This window comes from Eurytemora carolleeae, unplaced genomic scaffold (assembly GCF_000591075.1).
Source record: "Eurytemora carolleeae unplaced genomic scaffold, Eaff_2.0 scaffold91, whole genome shotgun sequence".
Taxonomy (NCBI): Eukaryota; Metazoa; Arthropoda; class Copepoda; order Calanoida; family Temoridae; genus Eurytemora; species Eurytemora carolleeae.
The window spans coordinates 10,560-38,124 of NW_019396098.1; the positions used below are offsets into that span (position 1 = coordinate 10,560).

Here is a 27,565-nt window from a genome sequence, read left to right on the forward strand (position 1 = left end):
AGGACATAGAAAAGATAATTGACAAAGAAAGGGAAAGGTGGAAAAAGATTAATGATATAGAAAGGGGAAGGTGGAAAAGATAAAGGATATACAGTGATAACCAGAAAACTCTGGAAAAGATAGACGACTTTATAGAAATACATAAGTGTAACTGATGTTGTTACACAGCAATTTGTTTTATAAAACACTTATTAAATGACTAATTAAGTGAAGTGGGTCTGTTAACACTGCACGATTGCTGTGCTCCATGCTCATTTAACTATTTCAAGTCCTAACTTGAGTCTAAAAGTTGTCTTCCTATTCCAGAGTTTTCTGGTTATCACTGTAGAAAGCGAAAGTTCTAAAAAGATTTTAATTAGATGTGAACATAGAACGAAAACTGAGCGGAAATGTTTATTTGAAAAAGAAAACAGAAAAAAATTATCATTAGAAAAATGTGTATATTAGAAAATGTGTATATTAGAAAAATGGGTATATTAGAAAAATGTGTATATTGCAAAATGTTTATATTATAAAATGTGTATATTAGAAAAATGGGTATATTAGAAAAAGTGTATATTAGAAAAATGTATATATTAGAAAATGTGTATATTAGAAAAATGTGTATATTAGAAAATGTGTATATTAGAAAATGTGTATATTAGAAAATGTGTATATTAGAAAAATGTGTATATTAGAAAAATGGGTATATTAGAAAAATGGGTATATTAGAAAAATGTGTATATTAGAAAAATGTGTATATTGCAAAATGTTTATATTAGAAAATGTGTATATTAGAAAAATGTGTATATTAGAAAATGTGTATATTAGAAAATGTGTATATTAGAGAAATGTGTATATTAGAAAATAAAATGTTTATATTATAGAATGTGTATATTAGAAAAATGTGTATTTTAGAAAATGTGTATATTAGAAAATGTGTATATTAGAAAATGTGTATATTAGAAAAATGTGTATTTTAGAAAATGTGTATATTAGAAAATGTGTATATTAAAAAATGTGTATATTAGAAAATGTGTATATTAGAAAATGTATATATTAGAAAATGTGTATATTAGGAAAATGTGTATATTAGAAAAATGGATATATTAGAAAATGTGTATATTAGAAAATGTATATATTAGAAAATGTGAATACTAGAAAATGTGTATATTAGAAAATGTGTATATTAGAAAAATGTGTATATTAGAAAATGTGTATATTAGAAAATGTGTATATTAGAAAATGTGTATATTAGAAAATGTTTATGTAGAAAGCAGAAAGGGTCCGAAGTTATGAAGTTAGTAAAATAGAATCAGTGACATTTATGAGTTAAAAGAAAGAAAACTGTAAAATGAATATATAATTTATTTCAGTAATTTCAGATAAATAATAAAACCAGATTCTCATTCATCTGTTTTCTCATAAAATCCTTCACAAATCCGCATACAGGGTGCCTCATAATATACTCCATACAGGGTGCCTCATAATATACTCCATACAGGGTGCCTCATAATATACTCCATACAGGGTGCCTCATAATATACTCCATACATCCGATTACAGAGTGCATATTATATACTCATAATACAGAGTTTCTCATAATGTCCTCCATTGATCCACATAAACAACTGAAAATGTTAAAAACTCAAAACCCTTTTTAAAAAAAATATCAACATTTTCTCCCTGAAGATCAAAACTTCTTGTTTCTGTCAGCTCAGACGAGCAGGAAATAGCTAGACTTTTTGTATTGCAAATAGCTTAACGATGATAAAGCGCCTAGATCATTTCTTTATATATTTTTTAAGAATTTCGATCTTAATATTACTATGGAAAACCCCTTTCCTGGTTCCTGCTATACCGGAAATACAGTAGACACAAGCCTGTAGCATGTTTCGGCCTGTGTCAAGCAGTCTATAGTGTCAAGAATATGTCTATATAGTGTCTAGTGTGTATTCTAACCCTTTGATAGACTCCTGCCTGTGTTAGGATAGGATAGGATTACATGGGAATACGGAGGTATTTACTCCAGTCCTTTCCTGCACCACAGGATCTAGCTCCATCTTCCTTCCTCCCCCTTCACCTCCCCCCTTACCTAACCTTTTACAAGTAATTTCCCCCTCTTCCTTTCCTCTTCCTTCATCCTTTCATCCTTTCCTTCCTCCAAACTTACATCTTCCATTCTGACCTTCCTCCAACCCCATCTTCCTCCATCCTTCCATCTTTCATCCTTACCTTCCTCCATTCTTCCATCTTCCATCCGTCCCTTTCTCCATATTTCTCCATCTTTCTCTTCATTCATTTTCAGTATCCTTCTCTTCCTGAATCCGTCCCCTTATCTATACTTTTCTTCCTAAACACCGCCCAATCTCTATCCTTCTCTTCCTAAACACCGCTCAATCTCTATCCTTCTCTTCCTATATCCACCCTCTTCTCTATTCTTCTCTTCCTATATCCACCCTCTTCTCTATCCTTCTCTTCCTATATCCACCCTCTTCTCTATCCTTCTCTTCCTATATCCACCCTCTTCTCTATCCTTCTCTTCCTATATCCACCCTCTTCTCTATCCTTCTCTTCCTATATCCACCCTCTTCTCTATCCTTCTCTTCCTATATCCACCCTCTTCTCTATCCTTCTCTTCCTATATCCACCCTCTTCTCTATCCTTCTCTTCCTATATCCACCCTCTTCTCTATCCTTCTCTTCCTATATCCACCCTCTTCTCTATCCTTCTCTTCCTATNTACTCTCTCTAACTCTTTACTCTTTATTCTAATTTATCTAATCAATCTTCTTTTTACTCTCTCTAACTCTTTACTCTTTATTCTAATTTATCTAATCAATCTTCTTTTTACTCTCTCTAACTCTTTACTCTGTATTCTAATCTATCTAATCTATTTTCTTTTTCCTTTTCCCCGTGTTTTCGAGTCTTCTTTTTATCTCTATAGTTTCTTCGGGTTTTATTCTACTTCTCTTTAAAGCACGTACTTGTATTGAAAAGTTTGAAAGGTTGAGTGAGTATATTTCTCCGGATATGCATTTATACACATGAAACCTGCTCCGTTATCTCACTATCAATAGGACGGATTGGTTTAAATCTCCGGGTTCCGTCATTTAACAGCTAATTAATGACCCCGTAGACAATAAGTATATTTAGAATCAATAAACACCATTGTGTCCTAACTATGTAAACATTATTGTAAACAATAACCTACAGTATGGGTTGGTAAACAAACAAGAAGCTAAACCAGATTTAACCATCCCAACACAGCGCTCCAGCTGTCCACAGCTAAACCTTTTAATCAAACGGTGAAGCACAAAAGCATTGAAGGGAGGGGGCCTAACCCCCCTCATACAAGGGGGTTTTAAGGGATGGGGGTTTAAGGGACATCCCCAGGGGTCTGAGATTTGCATCCCTCCAGCTGCAAGCTTCACCTGCCCGGCAAATTGTACCTAAACAGACAATTATTATATTCCTCAGCATCTTTCAGCAAACACATGAATGCACCGCGGCATTTATAATTTTTCCACTTTAAACAAAATGGCGCGAAAATTTTTTCATCATTTTCTTAAATGTTTCAAATTTTATTCTGAGCTCATATGAAAAGTACAGTGTAGAATGTATCTGCGTTGCACCTGGATGTTCATCGTTTTAATTAATTTTTAATTAAATTATAAATAAACAATCAGGGGAAGATTAAATAAATATTTAAAACTGCGGGAATGATTGAAACTTCAAGATAAACGAGGGATAATCATAATTGATAAATTTAAATCAGAAAATTGCAAAAATAACTTAAACTGTTCATCAAACATTTCACTACAAAAGTTTTCTATGGGTATTTTTAACGAAAAATGGTGCAGATATATCATTTACCCGTTCTGATGGTAACATTGTAAAGTTTTAGCAAAAAACTAGTCAGCTTTAAAACTATAATTTCCAGGGCTACAAAAACTATAGATAGGCTGGAATATAAGCCGAAATGTTAAAACTTGTCGACGCTGTAAAGTTTGCCCAGTCTCAGAACTGTGCCGATCTCTGTGTCTGGGTGGTATCTAAAGATTCTATAAAAGTATAAAGTGTGCTCCGACTTTATTCAATCTAGGTTTAACAATATACCCTTCAATCCTGGTCTCTTGGTCCCTTTATCCTAGTTGACAGAAGGGTCGATTAGGTTTAAGAATGCGCTGACTCTGTTGTTATGAATCACAAGCTGACCGCGAGCTAGACAATAGTTTATCCACGGAATAATGAAATGTATAATCTATTGTCCACCATGATTAAAAACTCTTTAGACTTTTCCAGAGAACCATTGAAAATATTCTTTAAATAATTAAATTGTGAAGATGTAAATAAATTTAATTTTAATTCTCCATTGATATTTTTTCCATCTTTCTTGAAAATTTATTTTAAAAGGTTAGGTTTATAAAATATATATTTAAAAATTTGTTCGCTAACATCAAAATGTATTTTTAACTATGATCAGCTAAATTATATCGATAGATAATATCGACTAAAAACATAAAAGTCAATGTTGAATTTTGATTGTTTTGTCCGAAGTAAAGTATTTTCTTCTTGGGACACCCTGTCCTAAGTACGTTAAAGACTAGATTATAGTTGCAGGAAACAATGGTGACCGGCTCAGTTTAGAATCTATCCTGGACAATTGCTGGGTCGGTCAGTCTCTTCTTTTGTATAGGAAACAATACCATAGACAGAGGTTATTGTATACATTGGTTACACCAAGGGTTTATTGTTTACGCCGCTGAAAAATGTACTTCATTTTTAACGCGGAGAAAATTCACACACAAAAAATCTTATCTCCGAGTCCGACATTATAATTTAATGATTTTAAATGGTCTAAAGTACATTTTTTAAGGTTAAAATTACTGAATTGAATATTCAGAATCTAAAAATTTGTTTATTTTAATATAATTGTTACTGTTCTGTAAATCTTTTCCAGGAAACATATTTGAAAATATTATTCTGAAAAAATATGAAAATAAAACATGTTTGAAAGCATATTCTATTGATTAGTAAACAGCTCAGTCTGAACGGACTAAAGATATTATTGGACGAACAGGGAAATTATTTAATGTCATGGGGAGGGGATTTAATTCCCCTTCTCCCTAGTACTCTCTACCATGCCCCCTCCCCTTTAAAAATCATTAGTGCAGTGCCAGCATCCCCTCCACCCAGCTTGGTATATTAAAAAACATGTTTTCTTTCTTTTTAACTGCACATAATAAAATATATTTTAAAATTTTAGTGTAAACTTTGATTTGTAATGGAAAAAATATAATTTTTATTTTCTCTCATAATAATGTGCTCCAAAAATCAAAAACTATTTACGCTTCGTGCAAATAAAGCGTCGTTTGGTGTTGGTAAGAGTATGGGAGATATAATTCAGATAAAGAGTTTCAGTTTAACCTTTGTAAATTGCTAAGAAATGTGGCCTGAGCTGAACTTTATCCTTAGAGACGTTTAGATACAGCAAATCGTCTTCGGCTGATATACTCGACGATTTTCCAGACCAGCTCTATTTTAATAAAAAAATATTTTTTTAAAAATATAATCCGGGCAACACCGGATACTTCAGCTAATGTAAATACAAAGAGAATGTATAATCACAAAACCTCTCACAAGCAGATCTTTCATATATATTATTATTATCTATATATATATATAGATAATACAGGGTTACCCGCAAAGGTCGCGACTTCAGAGACGACTGTACAGATTTTGCTCAGTCTTATACTTATGATGCAGTATTCGCTCACTATGACGTCCACTGGATTCTTGTTGCTAAAATCATTGAATATATCATATGAAACTATATTCAAGTTTTAGGTCGTCATTAAAGTATTATTCATTGTGGGTAAACCACTCCTGTATCCCGAGTCCATTGGCACCTGATCCAATGAGGGTTCCGTCATGTGTTTGGTGTCTATTCTGAACCAATAGAAATGGCATGGCGGTAACATCTATCTTTTTCTATCTAGCTCATTATCTAATTGAGATAAATCCTTATATCGGCGTTATAACAGTAAATGGAAATATTTACTTCTACAGAAACTATAGTGAACCTGTTTTTTATGTTCAGAAGTAATAATATTATGATTTAATATAAATTTTATTTATATTTTGTATCGGTTGTAATTTTACCAGTATAAGGGGTGATTCCGCATCCCCCCTATAATCTTCTCTAATTGATTTTGCAATACCCTTAAACCCATCTCAGGGGCATATTCTGGAATTTGTCTAGGGGGGGGCTTACAATTTTTTCTCTTTCCAGGGGAGCTTAGCACCCGTTGGGTCCTGAAAACCCCCTGAAATCTATAGATTTCACTGGTTCAGGGGGGGGGGGCTTAGCCCCCATAGCCCCCCCCCCTGAATACGTCTCTGACCCCTCCTAACTTGTCTAACCCTGCATTAGTTCAACCCTACTTTCCTTTTATTTTAAACCTATATTTTTCTAAACCCCCTTCCCTTATATTTACATTCATTTCATGTGCAGTCGTGCAGTAGTTATAAAAATGGTATTATCAGATATATATTCTTTTCTTGAAGTTGAAACACCGCATATTTGTTTCTTCTAGAGCTGATATACCTGGAAAAAAAATCCTGAACAGTTTAGCTAAAATATATGTTTTTTTTAAAGAAAAATCAAATTCTAATAAAAAAGATCAAAAGTGACACTAATTCGGTTTTATTAGTTATTACTAGAATTTGTGCATCATGGATCAACTATTCTCCATCTCTATATATAGATTAGGTATAAAAAGTGGTTTAAAATCTAATGGAATAAAATCTGAATTTAACTCAATTTCCCCCTCCTCCCCATTGATTTCACCAAGATTTAAACATACCCCCCCACACAAACTCTCAATATTAACCTTTAACCTAAACTTCTTTCCACTAAAATCCCTTCCAAGCCTTAACTCTTACAAGGGACTGTAGGCGGGATTTCAAGTGAGCTTCCATTTAAAGGGACTGTAAGGAGAAATGAAAGGGGGCATAGGCTGAAACCTAAGCATTTTAGAAGTTGATCGAGACCCATGAGAATTCTATCTGATTTTCCTCTCTCGAGAAATTGATAATAAAACTGTGTAAAATTTATACGAAGATCTATATATAAAATTTTTATAAATAATAGGTTTAAACAGATCATATTCAGCAAATACGCAACCAATCTGATTACGAGTTACGACGATATCCCAGAGGAGCCTAAGTAATTTAGGTTTGCTGCTCTTATTATTTGAATTTAATAACTTTTCATTTTTAAAAGATATAATTGATAATATAATAAATACGTCCGTATCATGTAACCAGAACTTCTACAAATGGCAGCGCAGTATACTGGTCACGTGATACAAACGTAGACATGTGATAGTCTAAATTTAAATGGTCATGGGTGGCTTTTCCGATTCACAAGGATTCCCTTTGGACCATATATCTAAGTAGAAACGAAGACATCGTCGTTTTTCTATCTTAAAACGTGTTGAATTATTACAAGTTATTGCATTATCTCTGCATAGCAGAAATCCGCAAATCACTTTTAAAGAGAAACTACGATTCAAAAATAAATAAAAAATAAGTTATTCTCGATCTGCAGACTAAGATTTACAGGGTTGTTAATCGAACATCTACCATATACTAGAATATTGAAAGGTTAAATAGACGAAAGAGTATAAGATTTGTTTATATTCTCTTGTGACGTATTAGAACAGCTCTAGAACTGGTTTTATAATAAATAAACAACATTTATTAAACTACAGTTTCTGTATCCCAGGAAAAATACCGTCGAGTCTTGTTTACAATATTTGTTTTTGTTTACAATAAAACTAGTTTTCTAGTTTTATTCTCTCATTGGGTTAAGATATTATTTATCTGTGTTCACAGTTAATGGAGGTAGACATCACTCGCTCCGCGTGTTTTTAAAATAGAAAGTTTATTGTTTCATGCGTAAAAAAGTTTTCCTTGTTGAAAACTTTCTTCGTGAGTTGTCAACTAATTAGGAAGCTGATAGTATCCCTCTAACGGTGAGAATTGGCATTAAAGTCTAATTATATGGTTACAGTTATAAGCAAGTTCTGTTCTGAATCCAAAACCGCTGTATTCTTTTTCTCGCCGATCTTGGTATTGTTCGTGGATTTCTATTGAATCCTGCGCTGTGATTGGATCATAATATTTAAAGCCGAGACCTCTTATTGGGGGAAATTCCGCCGAATTCCAATGGCGGCAAATGGAGGTTTTGTGAGAAGTATAATTTTGTTGGAATAAAACACCAAACCTCTCCTAAATACTTAGATTTTTGTACATGAATTAATTCACCATACTTTCATCCTACATCTTTGTTCTTTAACATTTTTATTTCTATTTTTATCTTTTTATCTTTTGATTCCGAAAATATTATCAAATTTCAAAAGCTTTTTGAGATAATTGAGATCATTTCAGGTTTCAGGTTTATAGATTAGGAATGATACGTACTTCTCTTTGGGTTCTAGGATTACATTAGGATACTTTTCTAGGTTCCAGGATTACATTATAGGATACTTTTAAGGTTTGAAGTTTACATTAGGTTTACATTAAGGTTTTAGAATAACATTGCACACCGGTACTATTTTGCATTTATTTGCAACCAGTACAAGGAAACTTGTCTAGTCTTTAGTTGTACCAGCCCGTCTAGTTTACCCTAGTTGACCCAACGCGTTTTCTGCATGCTACAAACGTGAATGATCCAGTAATTAGGAAACCTTTAAAAAAAGTTTCAGCTATCAAATTTTACAAAAGTAAATTGGTTTCAGATTTACATTAAGATACTTTTTGATCATGATACTTTCAGATACTTTCAGATACTTTCAGATACTTTCAGATACTTTCAGATACTTTCAGATACTTTCAGATACTTTCAGATACTTTCAGATACTTTAAGATTTTCTAAAAGTGTTTGCTTTTTCTTGAGATAATTTTGAAAAGTTGTTTAATTCGTTGAATCTCCAAAATTGAAAGAATTAAAGACCTAAAGTAGGCATTAGAATCATAAAATATAAAATATGACTGAACCCATGAAAATATATATCTTTGAGGTGTTAATTTCATTGGTTTTAAACAATAAACTTTTTATGACCTAGCTCTCAGATATATCATAATGGTTTGGTTTAAGAATTCCTACCCGTGGAGTTAAACCACCAATCAAATGTTTAGGTGCAATACATCCTCAAGCAATATTGACTTTAGTTCCCTCTAGTGGATATTAACAGAACTAAACGTTAGAAAGATACTTCTTAAATTATCTAAATTTTATATAAACATGAAACGTTCAACTTCTCTACGGCAAAATCTACCAATGAGATTGGAAAAATGGAAAGTAACAGACCAAAAGCAGCACTTAAATGAAACTACTTCAAGATTCAAAATTTTAACATTTCAATCCTAACAAATGACCCCCCCCCCCTCTTCCTTTATTAAATCAAATCTTGTTGCGTCGTTTTCAGAGAAAATGTTAAATCGCAGTTTCTATTTTCAATATTAATTTTCTTTAATAAGATCCTTTTAACAGAGAGGTGGTCTTAAAATGCAAACTTGTCACTACAATTGCATTTTTGAGGCGGCAAACAGGCTCGTTAAAACTTCAAATTCACACGTTTCATAGGATTGTCCGCAAAAATATATAGTGACATTTCCCATTTCAAATTAAATGCATCCTCCATGCATTTATTTTGAAATGAGCAAAGGCATTGAGTTTTCCCTGTATCTTTGCAACCCACTTAGAAGATCTTGATATTTTAAACTATGAATTCTGTTAGATCAAATAATCTAAGTATGAAATTTTAAAGATTTACACTAGTAGGTTGCTAAGATATAGGGATTAGAAAATTTGAGTTTGTGACCAAGAATCAATTTCTTTTAGCAGTTATTTTTATTTGCAAAAGTTGTTTTACCCCTTTCCGATTTCACATAATAGTTTTAAACAAATTTTGCTAAAAAACATCTTTTTTTATGCATAGGGTAGGGGGTTGAGGACGGTAAAACGGCAGGTCGGTGTTTCAAAAAAATCAGAAATGGGTAATAACTTTTTAATGAATTAAGCTACAGGGCTAAGAGTTTTATACTTGAAAAGCCCTTAAAAATTGTTACAAGAACATGTGTTATATGTTAATATTTGTTAAAAGTAAGAATAACTATTTTTTTAAATTTTATGACATACTTTTCCAACTTTTTAAAAATTTTATGACATACTTTTCCAACTTTTTAAAAATTTTATGACATACTTTTCCAACTTTTTAAAAATCCTCCCTTGCACCCTAACCAGAAAAGTTAGAGGTCTAATTCTTTTTTACTGAGGAGGCCTTGAACAGTTGGACAAGGGACATACCCTCCCCATCTCAACTCTAAGGGCAAAATCATAAGGGGGGATGATGGAAAACACCCCCCCCCCCATCTATATTAGACAAAATAGCCCAGTCGGGATAGGGTTAAGGGTTTATTTCTACATTTGTATAGCCTTGTAATTATAAACGGAGATTGTTTTTTATATTTGTTTAAAGGTTATTTTAGTCGAACGTAAATGTAGATTTAGAAAAGAGATTGGAACTTATGAATGAACGAAAATGATTTAAATCGGTTGGAGTTATAATTTTACCAAGAGGTCTTTTCCTTAATCTTGACTTAAGAGTTTATGCGAATGGGAAATATGAGAATAGAACAATTTCGTGAACTGGTTCGATTCAAACTAATTTTAAATATTTAATTCTGTTCAAAAGTTTGAAAGCTTAGTGTGAATTCTATCATGTTGCTTCATAATTCATAATACTGTCCCTCATATATTTTTTTCTGTCCAAATTGCGTACTTTAAGCTGGAGTAATTGGTTTAAATGGTTTTAAGTTAGAAAATCACGCAACTTCGCCAACAATATTTTCAAATAAGAAAATTAGAAAAATGATATTTTTAAATTCGTTTATCAAAATCTAATACTTGTTATATAAGGTAACAAATTAAATAGAAACCTGTTTGTTATCCAATGTCCGATCATAACTCTTGAACCAAACAATTACAAGCGTTTCTGTAAATAAGCAAGGAAAATTTCGACATCCTTGTTCCGGTTTAGGTGTAAAGGGTACGGTTGAGAATTGGACACTTTTACAAATGGAGGGTAACTTGGTAAAAACGGCTTAGTCCCTTTAAACATTTAAGTTTTTATCATCATCTACAGTGGTTGGCGATAATACCAATATAAGGAACACGACTTTCGATATAAATTTTTATTTATAATTAAGCTTTTAAATAGCAAAGATACCCAAAGCATGGAAACAAAGAAAATATTTCAATTAAAAAAAGCTTCTCATTAATTGCTTGTAATTCGAAAAAAGCTCGTTAACAATTAAAACTTCAATAAAAGTAGTCTTCGTAATATCGCCAGTAATACCACTGTATATTGTACAATGTACACAAGTGACAAAATCCGAGATTTAAAATTCGGTGATGGTGATGGACCAAACCTCTGTAGAGTAAAAAAAAGAGTTCCACATAAAATATAATCATCAAAATCCATAAACAAAAAAAAATTTTAAGTGCAATTTGACAAAAGTGAAAAAAAAGCTAATTTGCAAATATTCACTTTTTTAAAATTATTACTCCTTGAGATAGAAACGTCTGGAAGATTAAAAACAAACTGTTTATATATGTATGTGTATAAAGTGGTGGTGGGGGTCGATCTAATTAACGAATTTTTACGTAAATCGGAGGGAGGGAGAGCGGATTGTTTAAGGAGGGGTATTTAAACCTTTTAAAGAATTGGACATATAAACTTTTTTTTTTAAATACTGAATTACAGTTTACCGAGATCAGAGATCCGAGAAATATATTAGATCAAAAAAGTATTGCTCAATAAGCAATTTGGTTTTATTACATAATTCCGAATTTACTTGTACAAAAGATGAAAAGGAAAAAAGGAAAAACTATTAATTAAATCGTTTTGCTTCTCCCAAGAGTAAAAAAATTCCATCTTTAGGCAAGCAATACAACATCTTGTGGAATTTTCCTGATCATAGATTTATATTAAACCTTAAATCTAGTCAGTAAAAAGCGGTATTTAAGTTGTCATCATCAAGTTTTAAAAAAATTTTATAGATCTGAAAATTTCCTCTAAGCCTTTAAGAAAATTCAGTCACAGCCGCTGCAAATTTAAAATCTTTTGATACAATTTTTTGAAAATCTAAAAAACAATCCTTTCAATCCTGAACAAAAATAGAAAACGCCGCACTCTAACATAAACTAATCGGACTTGAATCTAGATAATACAAGAATTTATTCCTAAAATGCTAAAATATCAAGTTTATCAGTTAAACGTATAAAAATCACAAAGTTACGGATATTAATTCCAATTTTTTTTTACTACAGTCCTCCCCTAAGACGACCGAACAGCTGAGAGCTATCTCGAGAACCGAACGTGGACCTTGAGACATCGCTGGGTCCGGAATTTGAGCCAGAAACCCTCGAGTTTGCGTCTGGAGCTCTCAGATTGGAGTCAATTGACCTTGAATTTACGTAAACAGGCCTCGAATTTACGTCAACAGGACTCGAATTTATGTCAACAGGACTCGAATTGGTGCCCGAAGCCCTTGGTCCGTCCCTGAAGGATTTTGAATAGTTATCCTCGAATGTCTCTGCTGTATTCGAAGGAGTAAATCTTGAAGAACCTTTGGAGTCTGTCCTGTCTGAGTTATCCGACCTAGCGGAGTCAATATTGATATCCTGGCTATCCAAGCTTCCCTTTCTGAAAAATAGATTTTTAAAATCATTAAAGTAAAAGTTAAAAGTCAAACGAAAATAAAAATGTCTCCATAAGATGTATGACAAAGTTGATTTAGAAAAGATAAATCATTTAATTATAATTTCTTTCGACGATTTGTCTGCCGATGTATTTGATAAAAATGTGGAAGACAGTCGTTTTCCTAGCTTAAAAAAAATCAAATTTTCTCTCGATGATTCTGAAGCAAAAATGCGCAATTCACCTTGCGGAGAACCAACCATTGAAAATAATAATATTTAAAAAGAATAAATGTGATATTTTAATTTTCTTGGTCAGACAAAGCTTTCAAGGATACCATTGTTACAATCCACTCTATAAATAGGGTCAGAGGAAATTACGACTAGAGTCTTTTTCGGGAAACTCGAAAAAAGTAGGTAAATAAAACCCATCCATACCTAAGTCCAAACTTCTCCTCAAGTTCAGCTCTGATCTCCGCCTCTATCTTACTTCTCTCCTCCTACAATATATATTTTGTTTACAATGTGGATCTAAGTTCAGTCACGTGACTCTGTATGCAAAGATGGCAATGTCCGATTCATAAAGGTACCTGTCACTTTGTCGGGTCAAGTCTGAATTTCATAATTTTGAAAACGGTAATTTTCAATTGCAGGTTCTCTACAGAAGTAACTTATTTGAAAAATCAAAATTGAACACTTTTCAAACCAGACATCAATATCTTCAAAAGGTTTCAGGAGGGTACCATTGTGAATCAGTAATAGTCATCTTTGCATGGAAGGTCACTTGGAAATTAAGCTTACAGCCCCCTGAACGCTTTTCAGCTTTTGCCTCAAAATTATTATTTGGACATTTTATCCAGTTCGTCCAGAAACTATTTACTTGATTAATTTTATCCAGTTCATCCAGAGCTTATTTATATTAGTAATTTTATCCAGTTCGTTCAGAGCTTATTTACCTTAGTAATTTTATCCAGTTCGTTCAGAGCTTATTTACCTTAGTAATTTTATCCAGTTAGTTAAGAGCTTATTTACCTTAGTAATTTTATCCAGTTAGTTCAGAGCTTATTTACCGTAGTAATGTTATCCATTTCGTCCAGAGCTTATTTACCTTAGTAATTTTATCCAGTTCGTCTTGTGGATAATATCCTTCACAACCAGGGACATTGCTGGGTTTATCACACAACCCTGATACTGGGTTAAATACCTAGAGAAACATAACATCAAAACTACCGGAAATATGACCATATTCATTCCGATTTAAGACAATTATATTTTTACTTGAGGAAGCAAATCTTTTAAAAAAAATAAGAGTTTGTAATCTATAGTTCATTTATACTTAAGATTACAACGACAGTCCCTTTCATCGGCCTTATTGTACCTTCGGGCGTTCACATCCCAGAAGCCTGGGTTGACCGGAGGAGAGACAAGCGTAGAAATACGCGCAGTCAGAGGGATGAGGTAGACGCTCATGATCACCAAACCTTAAAAATGTAGATCTTTTTAAAAAGGATCACCCCCCCTCCCCCTACCCCACCCAGCATCAAATGCATAATAAGTTTTTTACCAGAAGAACTAAAGAACTAATAAAACTAATAGAACTATGAGCCAATTTTAATTGATTATTTTACATTTTTTTAATGTTAACTTACCTCATGTTTCCAGAAAATTTTGGACATTTGAATCCAAATACTTCCGTAGCAGTACACCCTTCCCTAAACATAAACATTGCAGTGCACCCTTCCCTAAACATAAACATTGCAATACACCCTTCCCTAAACGTTAACATTTCAGTACACCCTTCCCTAAACATAAACATTTCAGTACACCCTTCCCTAAACATGGACACTGCAGTACACCCTCCAATAAACATCAGAATTGCAGTACACTCTTCCCTTAACATAAACACTGCAGTACACCCTTCCCTAAACATAAATATTGCAGTAAACCCTTCCCTAAATATAAACATTGCAGTACACCCTTCCCTAAACATAGACATTGCATTACACCCTTCTCAAAACATAAACATTTTACTACACCCTTCCCTAAACATAAATACAGCAGTACACCCTTCCCTAAACATAAACATTGAAGTAAACCCTTCCCTAAACAAACATTTCCGTACACTCTTCCCTGAACATAAACATTTTAGTACACCCTTCCAAAAACATGAACATTGCAGTACACCCTTCCATAAACATAAAACATTTGAGTACACCCTTCCCTAAACATAAACATTGCAGTACACCCTTCCCTAAACATAAACATTGCAGTACACCCTTCCCTAAACAACAAAATTGCAGTACACCCTTCCCTAAACATAAACATTGCAGTACACCCTTCGATAAACATAAAACATTTCAGTAGTCTTCCCTAAACATAAACACTGCAGTACACCCTTCCCTAAACATAAACATTGCAGTACACCCTTCCCTAAACATGAACATTGCAGTAAACCCTCCAATAAACATAAACATTGCAGTAAACCCTCACTTAAACATAAACATTGCAGTACACCCTTCCCTAAACATAAATATTGCAGTAAACCCTTCCCTAAACATAAACATTGCAGTACACCCTTCGCTAAACATAAACATTGCAGTACACCCTTCCCTAAACAAAACATTGCAGTACACCCTTCGCTTAACATAAACATTGCAGTACACCCTTCCCTTAACATAAACATTGCAGTTCACTCTTCCCTAAACATAAACATTGCAGCTCACCCTTCCCTAAACATAAACATTGCATTAACCCCTTCCCTAAACAAACATTGCAGTACACCCTTCCCTAAACATAAATATTGCAGTACACCCTTCGATAAACATAAACATTTCAGTACACTCTTCCCTAAACATGAACACTGCAGTGCACCCTTCCCTAAACATAAACATTGCAGTACTCCCTTCCCTAAACATAAACATTGCAGTACACCCTTCCCTAAACATAAACATAGCAGTAAACCCTTCGCTAAACATAAACATATCAGTACACCCTTCCCTAAACATAAACATTGCAGTACACCCTTCCCTAAGCATAAACATTGCAGTACACCCTTCGCTAAACATAAACATTGCAGTACACTCTTAATAAACACACACTGCAGTATACCCTTCCCTAAACATAAATATTGCAGTAAACCCTTCGCTAAACATAAAAATTGCAGTACACTCTTCCCTAAACATAAACACTGCAGTACACCCTTCCCTAAACAACAACATTGCAGTACACCCTTCCCTAAACATAAACATTGCAGTACACCCTTCCCTAAACATAAACATTGCAGTACACCCTTCGATAAACATAAACATTTCAGTACTCTTCCCTAAACATAAACACTGCAGTACACCCTTCCCTAAACATAAACATTGCAGTACACCCTTCCCTAAACATAAACATAGCAATAAACCCTTCCCTAAACATAAACATAGCAGTACACCCTTCCCTAAACATAAACATTGCAGTACACCCTACTCTAAGCATAAACATTGCATTACACCCTTCGCTAAACATAAACATTGCAGTACACTCTTAATAAACACACACTGCAGTATACCCTTCCCTAAACATAAACATTGCAGTACACCCTTCCCTAAACATAAACATTGCAGTAAACCCTTCCCTTAAAAAAATAAATATTGGAGTAAATCCTTCCCTAAACATAAACATTGCAGTACACTTTTCCCTAAACATAAATATTGCAGTACACCCTTCCCTAAACATAAACATTGCAGTAAACCCTTCCCTTAACATAAATATTGGAGTGAACCCTTCCCTTAACATAAACATTGCAGTACACTCTTCCCTAACATAAAAATTTCAGTACATCCTTCCAAAAACATGAACATTGCAGTACACCCTTCGCTAAACCTAACCATTGCAGTACACTCTTCCCTAAACATTAACACTGCAGTACAACCTTCGCTAAACATAAACATTGCAGTACACCCTTCCCTAAACATAAACATTGCAGTACACCCTTCCCTAAACAACAACATTGCAGTACACACTTCGATAAACATAAACATTTCAGTACTCTTCCCTAAACATAAACACTGCAGTACACCCTTCCCTAAACATAAACATTTCAGTACACCCTTCCCTAAACATAAACATAGCAGTACACCCTTCCCTAAACATAAACATTGCAGTACACCCTTCCCTAAGCATAAACATTGCAGTACACCCTTCGCTAAACATAAACATTGCAGTACACTCTTAATAAACACACATTGCAGTATACCCTTCCCTAAACATAAACATTGCAGTACACCCTTCCCTAAACATAAACATTGCAGTACACCCTTCCCTAAACATAAACATTGCAGAACACCCTTCCCTTAACATAAATATTGCAGTAAATCCTTCTCTAAACAGAAACATTGCAGTACACTCTTCCCTAAACATAAATATTGCAGTACACCCTGCCCTAAACATAAACATTGCAGTAAACCCTTCCCTTAACATAAACATTGCAGTACACTCTTCCCGAACATAAAAATTGCAGTACACCCTTCCAAAAACATGAACATTGCAGTACACCCTTCCATAAACATAAAACATTTGAGTACACCCTTCCCTAAACATAAACATTGCAGTACACCCTTTGCTAAATATAATCTTGCAGTACACCATTCCCTAAACAAACACTGCAGTACACTCTTCCCTAAACATAATCATTGCAGTACACCCTTCCCTAAACATAAATATTGCAGTACACCCTTCCCTAAAGACAAACATTGCAGTACACACTTCCCTAAACATAAATATTGCAGTACACCCTTCCCTAAACACAAACATTGCAGTACACACTTCCCTAAACATAAACATTGCAGTACACCCTTCCCTAAACATAAACATTGCAGTACACTCTTCCCTAAACATAAAAATTGCAGTACACCCTTCCAAAAACATGAACATTGCAGTACACCCTTCCCTAAACATAAAAATTGCAGTACACCCGTCCAAAAACATAGACATTGAAGTATACCCTTCCAGATCTGCAGTAAATCCTTCCCTAAACAAATATTACAGTACACCCTTCTCAAAACATACTTTACTAAGCTTGATCATTGAACAAATTTCCATACTGAATAGTTAAATCACTTTGTATTACACTTCTATTAATTAGAGATGGAAACTTATAATTGTATGAATTAAAACCCTTTTTCTGCTCTTTGGAAATAAACCTTTCCCTCAAATCTTCGAGGATTTAGTCTGGAGATTAAATGAAAGTTCCACGCACAAAGGTCAAAACATTTGCATGTGAACCTTTCCACGAGTTGAGCCGACCCCCCCCCCCCTGGCTATTTAATCTTAGTTTTCTTATCTGTTAGGAGATTTACAGTATATTCCTGTAATTAAACTTAAATCCTACAATTAAAAGTTTACGCATTGAATATCGAGTTAAGTCGATGTGACGAATTTGGCTCTTCCCAATCAAAAGTTGAAGAATCAAGACTATTGAAACCTAAAGAATTATCATCACCTTTTAGTTTGATCAGGATGGACACAACCCAATATCTCGTCAAAAACTGCTCCGAATCCACAGCTCTGCTGGAAAGGTCGTCCTTCCCTAAGATGTAATTTGTGCATATATAAAGTTGTAATCTCTGCTTGTTTGTTTGTCCGATCATAACTCACGAACCCCTTGACCGGTTTGCTTAAAATTTTGACAAGGGAACTCGGGGAACCCACTGAAATGTTCTTAGCTTGGTTTTGAGATTCTAAGTTTTGTGGGTTTACTTTTAAAGCGAAAATTTAGTTTCCCGGTAATTTGACCAAGTGCGGGTAAACAGTAGAAGTAACTATGAGAATAAGTAACCTGAGCAGCGCCGGTTTCCCAAGGCAGTTGGAATGGGAAAGCGTGGTTTCAATAATATTTTGATAATGAGCATGACATTTACTGGATTACTCTAGATATTACAACATTAAAAAACTAAGACAGCGAAACGGAGATAAAAATAGTGATATAAAGATACAAAGATTAGAATAAAGGGTGATACAGGAACTATGACAGAGAATAAGTGTACGACATTAATTATTAAAATCAAGAAGTAATGTGTACAGACAAAATGAACCAAGACAAGACCAAGACAAGGTAAAGACAAGACAAAGAACTGACAATGACAAGGCAAAGACAAGACAAAGAACGGACAAAGACAAGGCAAAGACAAGACAAAGAACTGACAAATACAAGGCAAAGACAAGACAAAGAACTGACAAATACAAGGCAAAGACGAGACGAAGAGAAAGCCAAGACAAGGCGAAAACACAAGAGTCAAATTCTCAGACGATAAGAATGCATGTACTTACAGAGAAACAATCACACAGACACTGAGACAGAGAAACAAAACAGACGCTAAAAAAAGACACTAACAGATAAGACACATGGACGCTATGACACCTGAGACACGAAGATCTAAGAAAATGAGATAAGACACAGAAATAAAGAAACGGAGATAAAAAACATGAAGACTTGAAATTAAGAAAAAAAAACATAAAAAAGACAAATTAATCAATATAAATAGTAACCTGCAGTCCACATAATCACTGCAGCTAATATCTGCTGAGATAGCGAAATTACCATTCAAGCGTGGACACAGGCCTACTCCAGTAGGCGCCTACAGTAAAGGAACTCTTTTCAGAAGAATTGTAAGGAAAATGTATTTTATCTTTTAAAGCTTTAAGGCCAAAAACATAACCAGAACAGTTTCAAAACCCTTTAAAAACATAACCAGAATAGTTTCAAAACCCTTTAAAAACATAACCAGAACAGTTTTAAAACCCTTTAAAAATCTATGCTTTATACCAGGTATCAATAACCCAATATTTTTAGAAGATGTAAGCTTATTTAAGTTGACATTGTCTGAGATCTCCTGTCATTAAAACCATTGCTTTTTCTTAAATTAAGAAAAATGAGTTAAATTCATTCCGTTCTTTGAAAACGAAATGATAAAATCAAAATTCTGAAATCTGAATACATACCTGTTGTTTTTCACGTCCTGTGCAGTTAACTTTAGATATAAGATCACATTTACCATTGTTCAGATCCAATCCTAAACATACCGATTTTAGAAAAGGTCTTGAAATCTGGCGGATATCTTTCCTTTTAATGGCCTGAAATTTCTTTTTCTTTAAATCTTCAGTGCCCTTCCCCCCCCCCCTGTATAATTGTCCATTTTCTCATTTTTAGATGTATCTGATGTATTTTATGTACTCACCATATCCATCTGTACATAGCTGTATTATTCGTTTCCCTCGTGGCGTACATTCAGCAAATCTAAAAATATAGAAGTACAGCTGGGGGGTATTTATTATAATATAATTAACTCTAATTTGATAAAACAAATCAGTTACATATCAGTCCACTGTAAAAATTTTTATATTTAGTATAAAATCAGAAAACTCATTTATGGCTCCCCCCCCCCCCCTCCCCACAAAAAAAAAACATTTAACATATTTGAAGAAAAATCTCTTTCAAGATTGTTAAAACATTTTAATTCACGACAAAAATCTGTTGAAACATTGTATTTTCCCATTCCCATATAATAATTCCAGTAGGTATTTTTTTAACAACCTTTGAACTTCTTTTCTGGATGCTTAAAATTTCACCTGTCGCACTGGACTGGATCAGGCACTAGATATCCGTCCTCAGACTCCTCACATACTACCTGTACATGGATACAGTTCATCCTTATACCTGGAGATATAGTTCATCTATATACCTGGAGATATAAAATCAAATTGTATATTTAGCTATAAATTAAAAATGCAAAAAAGGATATTCATAATCAATTACATCAGTTGATTATAGTTTATGGTTGGGAGACGGAACTAGCCGAAATCGTTTTCAGTCGGTCTCCCGTATATTCAGTCTTTTATTCAAATATTTAACTTGAATAGTTTCACAAAAAATATATTTAGAAAGGTTGGAGTTCCTGGCAGAGATATAGTTCATCCTCAAACCTGGAGATAAGCTAATTCCTGAACCTGTACACAGATATAGTTTATACTTAAACGTGGTGATGAGCTATCTCCGGCCTGCACGTGTAATGGTACACGGATATAGTTTATCTTTATACCTAGAGATAAGCTAGCTCCTGTATTGTACACGGATATAGTTTATCTTTATGAGATAAGCAAATTCCTGAACCTATACACAGATACAGTTTATCCTTATACCTGGAGATAAGCTAATTCCTGAACCTGTAGACATGTATATTTTATCCTATACCTGGAGATAAGCTAACTCCTGTACTTCAAATTGTACACGGATATAGTTTATCTTTATACCTGGAGATAAGCTAATTTCTGAACCAAAACACAGGTATAGTTTATCATTATACCTGGAGATAAGCTAATTTCTGAACCTATACACAGATATAGTTAATCATTATACCTGGAGATAAGCTAATTTCTGAACTTGGACAGATAGAGTTTATCATAATACTTGAAGCTATTTAATTCCTAAACCTATACAGATAAAGTTTATCCTTATGCTTGGATTTTAGCATTACAATAAACAATCAATTAAAAAAGTGAATAAATTAAGAAAATTAGTATCTCACCCCCCAGCCCCACCCCAAACTTCCAACACCCTGACAAAAAGTTGTCCAGGCGCCACCTGCCTATCCTGAACACTACCCTACTGTAGTTTGCACCTGGAGCAGAAGATCCTTGTCTCCTGAAACCCTAGCAGAGAAGAGAGGTATAAGGAGAAGGATTAGATTCATAATTAATCACTTTATCGCACTTAATCGAGCACTTACTCACTTCAACCTTAGATGTACACTGATTAAAATGTCCGCCTCAGACTGGTCACCGGTCAGTGTACAAAAACCGGTTTCCAAGTTAAAAGTTTACATTGGTACAAGAATACGTGTATTTTTAACTGCAGTACGAGGTCCAAGGTGATTCAAAACACTAAGTTTCAATTAAATAATGTGTACTGCAGTTTATGGGAGGAATATAAACAAAGCTTTGACTGGACAGCATTGAGTGTGTTTATGTTCCTCCCAGAAACTGCAGCACGCTTTGTTTTATGGACTAGTTCCTCTTATATTCCTTGGGAGCTATACATGAGTTTACTCAAGGATTTAATGAAAGGAAAGTTATTTCAGAGGTGTACGCATCTTTTGTACTTAGGTGTACTGTCACTGGGCGGTAATGTTAGCACAAGACGGATGTCGAAGCCTGACATGGGATCCATCTTTCACATAAACAATCAATGAAATATTCTGGTTATAGGAAACTATTATGTGAATTATCAAAATTATCAAAATTCAATGCTTTTAACCTCCTCGGATACTAAACGAACACTGGGGCATCTATCCTTGTTTACAAATTCCGCGCAGATAGAACTGGTTTCAATATGTACGAAGAGCATACGCAACTGCAATTAACTTTCCTTGCAAATTACATTCTTGAGTTTACTAGTGTACTACAATGATTTTTTGATTCGTCATTGTAATCTTGGGTTTTTTTTATGTCTTAAATCTATGTCACCCTAACTAAAGTGAGCTTTCGGTGAATACAAAGACGATAAAGAAGTCGACAATTCAGACCAATGTTTTTTGAGACATCCTGTATTTTGTATTTTCCTGCAGTATATAGAACTCTAGTCCTGTATTTTTTCATAAATATAATCATATACATTTGTTTACAAATAGGTGTACGCAGTTTTGAGGGTAATATAAACAAAACTTGGTTTCCTTCAGATACTGCAGTACACATATAAGGGGTGTCTAAAAAAGGGGGAATAAGGGACCACAGACTCGTTTGTGATCTGATTTTCAAGATTGAAACAATTTTCAAAATCTCCGTACAATTTACGATTCAATGAGCCCAATTTTAGGTTGTAGATCTAAAAATGACGTACGTAGGTATCAAAAATGGTCTCAATCTTGAAAATCAGATTACAAACAAGTCTGTAGACCCTTATAAAAAACTGTGCAACAAATTATCTTTGGAAACTTTGGGAGCCTATAAAATTGTCATTTTTAGATCTACAAGCATAAAATTGGGCTCATTGAATCGGAAATTGTACGTAGATTTAAAAATTGGTCTCAAGCTTGATCCAATCAAAAACGCAGTCAGCAGTGGACCGTTATTCCCCGTTTTTTTGAGAAACCCTGTATATGTAAACAGGGGATGTTCTTAGTGTATTTTCTTTGGATTTATTTATCTCTTGATTTTTAAGATGTTACAAATGACGACTTCTGAAACGTGTTTATTTTATAAGTCATTTTAAATTTTCATTCAGTGATTGTAGAATTCCACTCATAAAGTCAAAACAGCTCACATAGAAAAACTAGAATAACCCTGTATGTGTTGAATAAATTCAGCTAGCAAAGCCATGGGGAAAAATATTTTGAAAAAAGTTTGTGAAATAAAAAAAAAACAAGAAATAAAGTCTAAAATTAATGTAGGTCCTCAGTTTCGGCAGTACACAATTCTATGACTTTTTCCTTTTTTGGTTAAAAAATTAGGAATTTTTGAAATTACTTTTTGATTGTGAGTTGTGACTTAAATTAATATTACCGTGCTGTTGGTCGTATTTCTAAGATTTACAAAGATACAAAAAATATTTTTACTTTAATTTATTTAATTTAAGTAAATTTACCGTAATACCTAATAACTCGATCAATTTGATGTCAATAATTGTTTGAAAAATGTATAAAATCTACGTAATTTTTGAAAATAAGAAGAAGAATTGGAGTACTCATTATTTTGATTATTTTAAAAGACTCTGCATTTATCAACCATAAAAAATGGAAAGGTTTGATTGAAACACTTTATGCCAGGAAAACTATTATCTTCTTCTATCTTACGGATCTTATTTAAAACTCGTATCAGCAGAATGAGGGGAGGAAGGCCAGCCACAACAATTTCTCGTCCGAAGCACATTCTTCTCATTTTCTCGTCCGAGCCACCTCTGAATCCTCAACCTTCGATTATTTTGTGTACAAAGTTTCCAATTCTTGAAGGTAAAACTATTTTTTAAAAATCTGGCCACGTTAGGGCATAAAATATGGATGGACTAAAGTATTGCAATGATTATATCATGTTGGAATCTTCAAACCCATGAGCATGATGTCAAACTTTATTTAGGTAAAACTTAAATCTCTTCTGCCTCCGTAATGGTTAACCTTTGTGATATAAAATAAATAGCAAAATATTCGGCATACCTCTGCCTATAATTTTCCCCATAGAACCCCCCGGAAAAATTCTATGGTTTTCACTATAGTTAACAAAAAAGATTGAAGTTCTATAAACTTGGAATTATTTGCGGCATTCTACACCAGAAATATCTGAAAATGCGCGTAATAAAGGTGAATAATTAAACTTGAAATCTTTAATTCAATTGAAACTTTTTTTTTCGATTTACAAAAACTTGATATTTCATTTATGCCCTAACGTGGCTTGATTCTTAAAAAATTGTTTTATCTGGAAGGATTAGACACTTAAAAAAAATAATATTGAAAGGACGAGGATTTCGAGGTGGCTCGGACGAGAAAATGAGGAGAATGTGACTCGGACGAGAAATTGTTGTGGTTGGTCTTCCTCCCCTAGCAGAATTGAATTTGTTTACATTCAAAATTATTAAAGATTACTTGGGAACCCAGCTTTGCCTGAAAGCAAAACTTTCGCTAGCATTTTCCTACCAAGCTATGAACATTCCCGTGTTTCTACCGAGCTCGCCAATCAATAATGGAGGAAAATCGGACACGGGGTTCCTAAGTTATGATCGGACATACAAACCAGCTAGCAGACAGAAAAACAAACAGAGATAAGTCAGTTCCTGTCATATTCCCTGATTCCTTATTCAAGTTTAAGAAATACATAATGTCCATGAAGTATCGGAATAAGGAAGATACATCGGGAACTTTATGTGTTTGCTCACACAAAGTGTACTGCTTGTTCTGTGACGACTCTAAACAAACTTAGTGGTCCACGGAGTAATGTTTGTTTATATTCCCCCCGGGAAACTGCTAGTGCTGTACACTTGTTTTAAAACATGCAAAAAGGGGTTTCTTGTGAATCTTCCTTGAACCAGGCTTTGAGACGGTTTAAGAAAACACACCGTGATTTACAGAACAGACACCAGGAAGAGATGGTTCAAGAGAAAACAAATAATTTTAAAAAGTCTTGAAATTTTAAACATGTATTTTTAATTATAATTTTTTTTTTGTAGATATAAAAAATAAATTTTTTTAAAAATATTTTTTTCAGTCATCAGAGTGCTTTAAGAAAAAAAAATTGAAAAAAAATCTTCAATATTTATTAACCTTGTTTTTTTTTCCAGGATTGCGTAAAAATATATATTTAAGGTTTGCCGCCGGGTTGGAGAAAGAGAGCGGAGCAAGGTTGAACCCAGCATGAGAGAACTCAGTTCACAGCGGGACCCGGAGCAATACACCAAACTCACAACAACAGTGATATAATCCGATAGAAAACCCCCCACCATCTACACACACAGTACCTTACATGGTACGCATAATGGTTGCACTATACGCTTTCTTTTGCGTAATCTTGTTTAAATATGACCATTGCTACATTGTCTTGAAATTATCGTCGCATATTTACTTAGATAGAGTAAGAAATTATAACGTTTGGAAAATAAAAAAATGCTTTCTATTTTTTTCCATTTCTTCGAAAAGAATCTGAAAAACAAAATATAAAAACTTGTTTGTAAAAAGTTACCAAATTGAAAGAAAATAAGAATGTTTTATGTTAATGTCAATAATTTTCATCAAAGCTATTTTAAAGTTTAAAGAACTCGTTATTAGTATCTAATACAAAAATATTTAAAATAACCCCCCCCCCCCAGCTCAAATTCTTATAAAAGTAGTTGAAATATTTTTTTAATCCCTTCTGTTAAAATTAGTTCTTAGTATTAAATTTGAAGAAATGAAATATTTCACAAAATTTAACAAAATAAATTTTGTTAATTCTATTTAAAGATTTCCTATAAGATAGTTTTTTATACTTTTTATTATTAATTAATGCACAAGTGTATTAACTCTTTTCTTATAAAGGAATTGAGTCTTTGCCACAAACTCTGATTCTCCAATCCTTATATCTTTACAACTCAATGTTGTAGAGCTTAGATATTTCAAACTATGAATTATGTTAGATCAATTAATCTAAGTTTAGAATATCAAAAGTTTACACAACGAGGTTGCAAAGATAATGGGATTCAAAGAATTGAGTTAGTGTTAAACACTCAATTCCTTTGATTTGCTTTTAACAACAAAAAACGCCTTTCCCTCGTTTTTCTCAACGCCAAATTCACGAAAATTAAAAATAAACGCACAAAATTTCTTTGTTTGTGATTCAATTCACGATAATATATTTAAAAACAATCCTTGATCTTATTGACCTGTTAGATATAAATATTTATATGAGTTTGGTTCAAAAGATAGAAAGATAGAAATATAAATAAATACACCTATCGCCTAAACTTAAATCAGAACAAATAAAATGTGAAAGAAATGTGAAAGATAAAGTACACATGATAAAAGAAAATGAGTCAGTGTTTTTTGTTTTGTGAAAATTTTAATCATATTTTTTTCTAAAAAAGTTCTTGTTGACTTCCGCAATATTTTGGTCACCACTGCAAATAGACTTTACAGAGTGGAGATAATTCGTTACAAGTCATCTTGGCTAGGACTAGGAAATGTGAAGAAAAAAATCAAAAACTAAACTAATAAACAAATTATTAAAGTAGGTAAGAGGGCTGAAAATAGAAGGAAGAATGAGAAGAGAAGAGAATAAAGAGAAGGAAGGATGAGAAGAGAAGGAAGGATGAGAAGAGAAGGACGAATGAGAAGAGAAGGAAGGATGAGAAGAGAAGGAAGGATGAGAAGAGGTGGACGAATGAGAAGAGAAGGACGAATGAGAAGAGAAGTAAGGATAAGAAGAGAAGTAAGGATAAGAAGAGAAGTAAGGATAAGAAGAGAAGGAAGAATGAGAAGAGAAGAGATAAAAGAGAAGGAAGGATGAGAAGAGAAGAGATAAAAGAGAAGGAAGGATGAGAAGAGAAGGAAGGATAAAAGGAGAAGAGATAAAAGAGAAGGAAGGATTAGAAGAGAAGAGATAAAAGAGAAGGAAGGATGAGAAGAGAAGAGATAAAAGAGAAGGAAGGATGAGAAGAGAAGGAAGGATGAGAAGAGAAGAGATAAAAGAGAAAGAAGGATTAGAAGAGAAGGAAGAATGAGAAAAGAAGAGATAAAAGAGAAGGAAGGATGAGATTAGAAGAGATAAAAGAGAAGGAAGGATGAGAAGAGAAGAGATAAAAGAGAAGGAAGAATGAGAAGAGAAGGAAGAATGAGAAGAGAAGAGATAAAAGAGAAGGAAGGATGAGATTAGAAGAGATAAAAGAGAAGGAGGGATGAGAAGAGAAGAGATAAAAGAGAAGGAAGAATGAGAAGAGAAGGAAGAATGAGAAGAGAAGGAAGAATGAGGAGAGATGGTAGGAAGGAAGGATGGATGAGAGAATAAGGAAGAATGAGAGGAGGATGAGACGGGATGAGAAGAGAAGAAAGGAAGCATGATTAGGAAGGAAGGATGACTACATGATCAAAATTAACAAGATTTTAAATAAGCAATTTTCTTAATCATCCTTATGGTTAAACCTTCCTTTTGTGTAGAAATTCTTGCAAAATTAATTTCAAAAATGACAAGTCAGCGAACCCTATTGTTGTGTTTTATATGTTTAGATTATCTAGTTTAAGTTTATGCTTCCTGGAATATTTGTTAGGTTTCTACACTGCATCTAGTTAGAGGTGGGGGGCGTACTCAGGGGGCATAACAT

The 27,565-nt window shown here is 33.6% G+C and overlaps 2 protein-coding genes across 2 annotated transcripts in view; one reads left to right on the plus strand and one right to left on the minus strand.

Moving 5' to 3' along the window:
• Nucleotides 1-12,270: 12,270 nt before the first annotated feature.
• LOC111694897 (uncharacterized) lies at nt 12,271-21,528 on the minus strand (the record flags this gene model as incomplete). Its single annotated transcript, XM_023463952.1, is given in 11 exon segments — nt 12,271-12,757; nt 13,189-13,250; nt 13,859-13,954; nt 14,129-14,231; nt 14,400-14,462; nt 18,236-18,322; nt 19,282-19,370; nt 19,735-19,805; nt 19,971-20,029; nt 20,362-20,420; nt 21,411-21,528. Coding segments are annotated over 11 exon segments (1,143 nt in total). The 3' UTR covers nt 12,271-12,375.
• A 3,596-nt stretch (nt 21,529-25,124) lies between these two features.
• LOC111694905 (zinc finger protein ZIC 4) overlaps nt 25,125-27,565 on the plus strand; it is a 31,670-nt gene continuing 29,229 nt past the window's right edge. The window contains exon 1 of the mRNA XM_023463961.1: nt 25,125-25,239. The gene's annotated coding sequence lies outside the window, so the exon portion shown is untranslated. The remainder of the gene's footprint in view (nt 25,240-27,565) is intronic.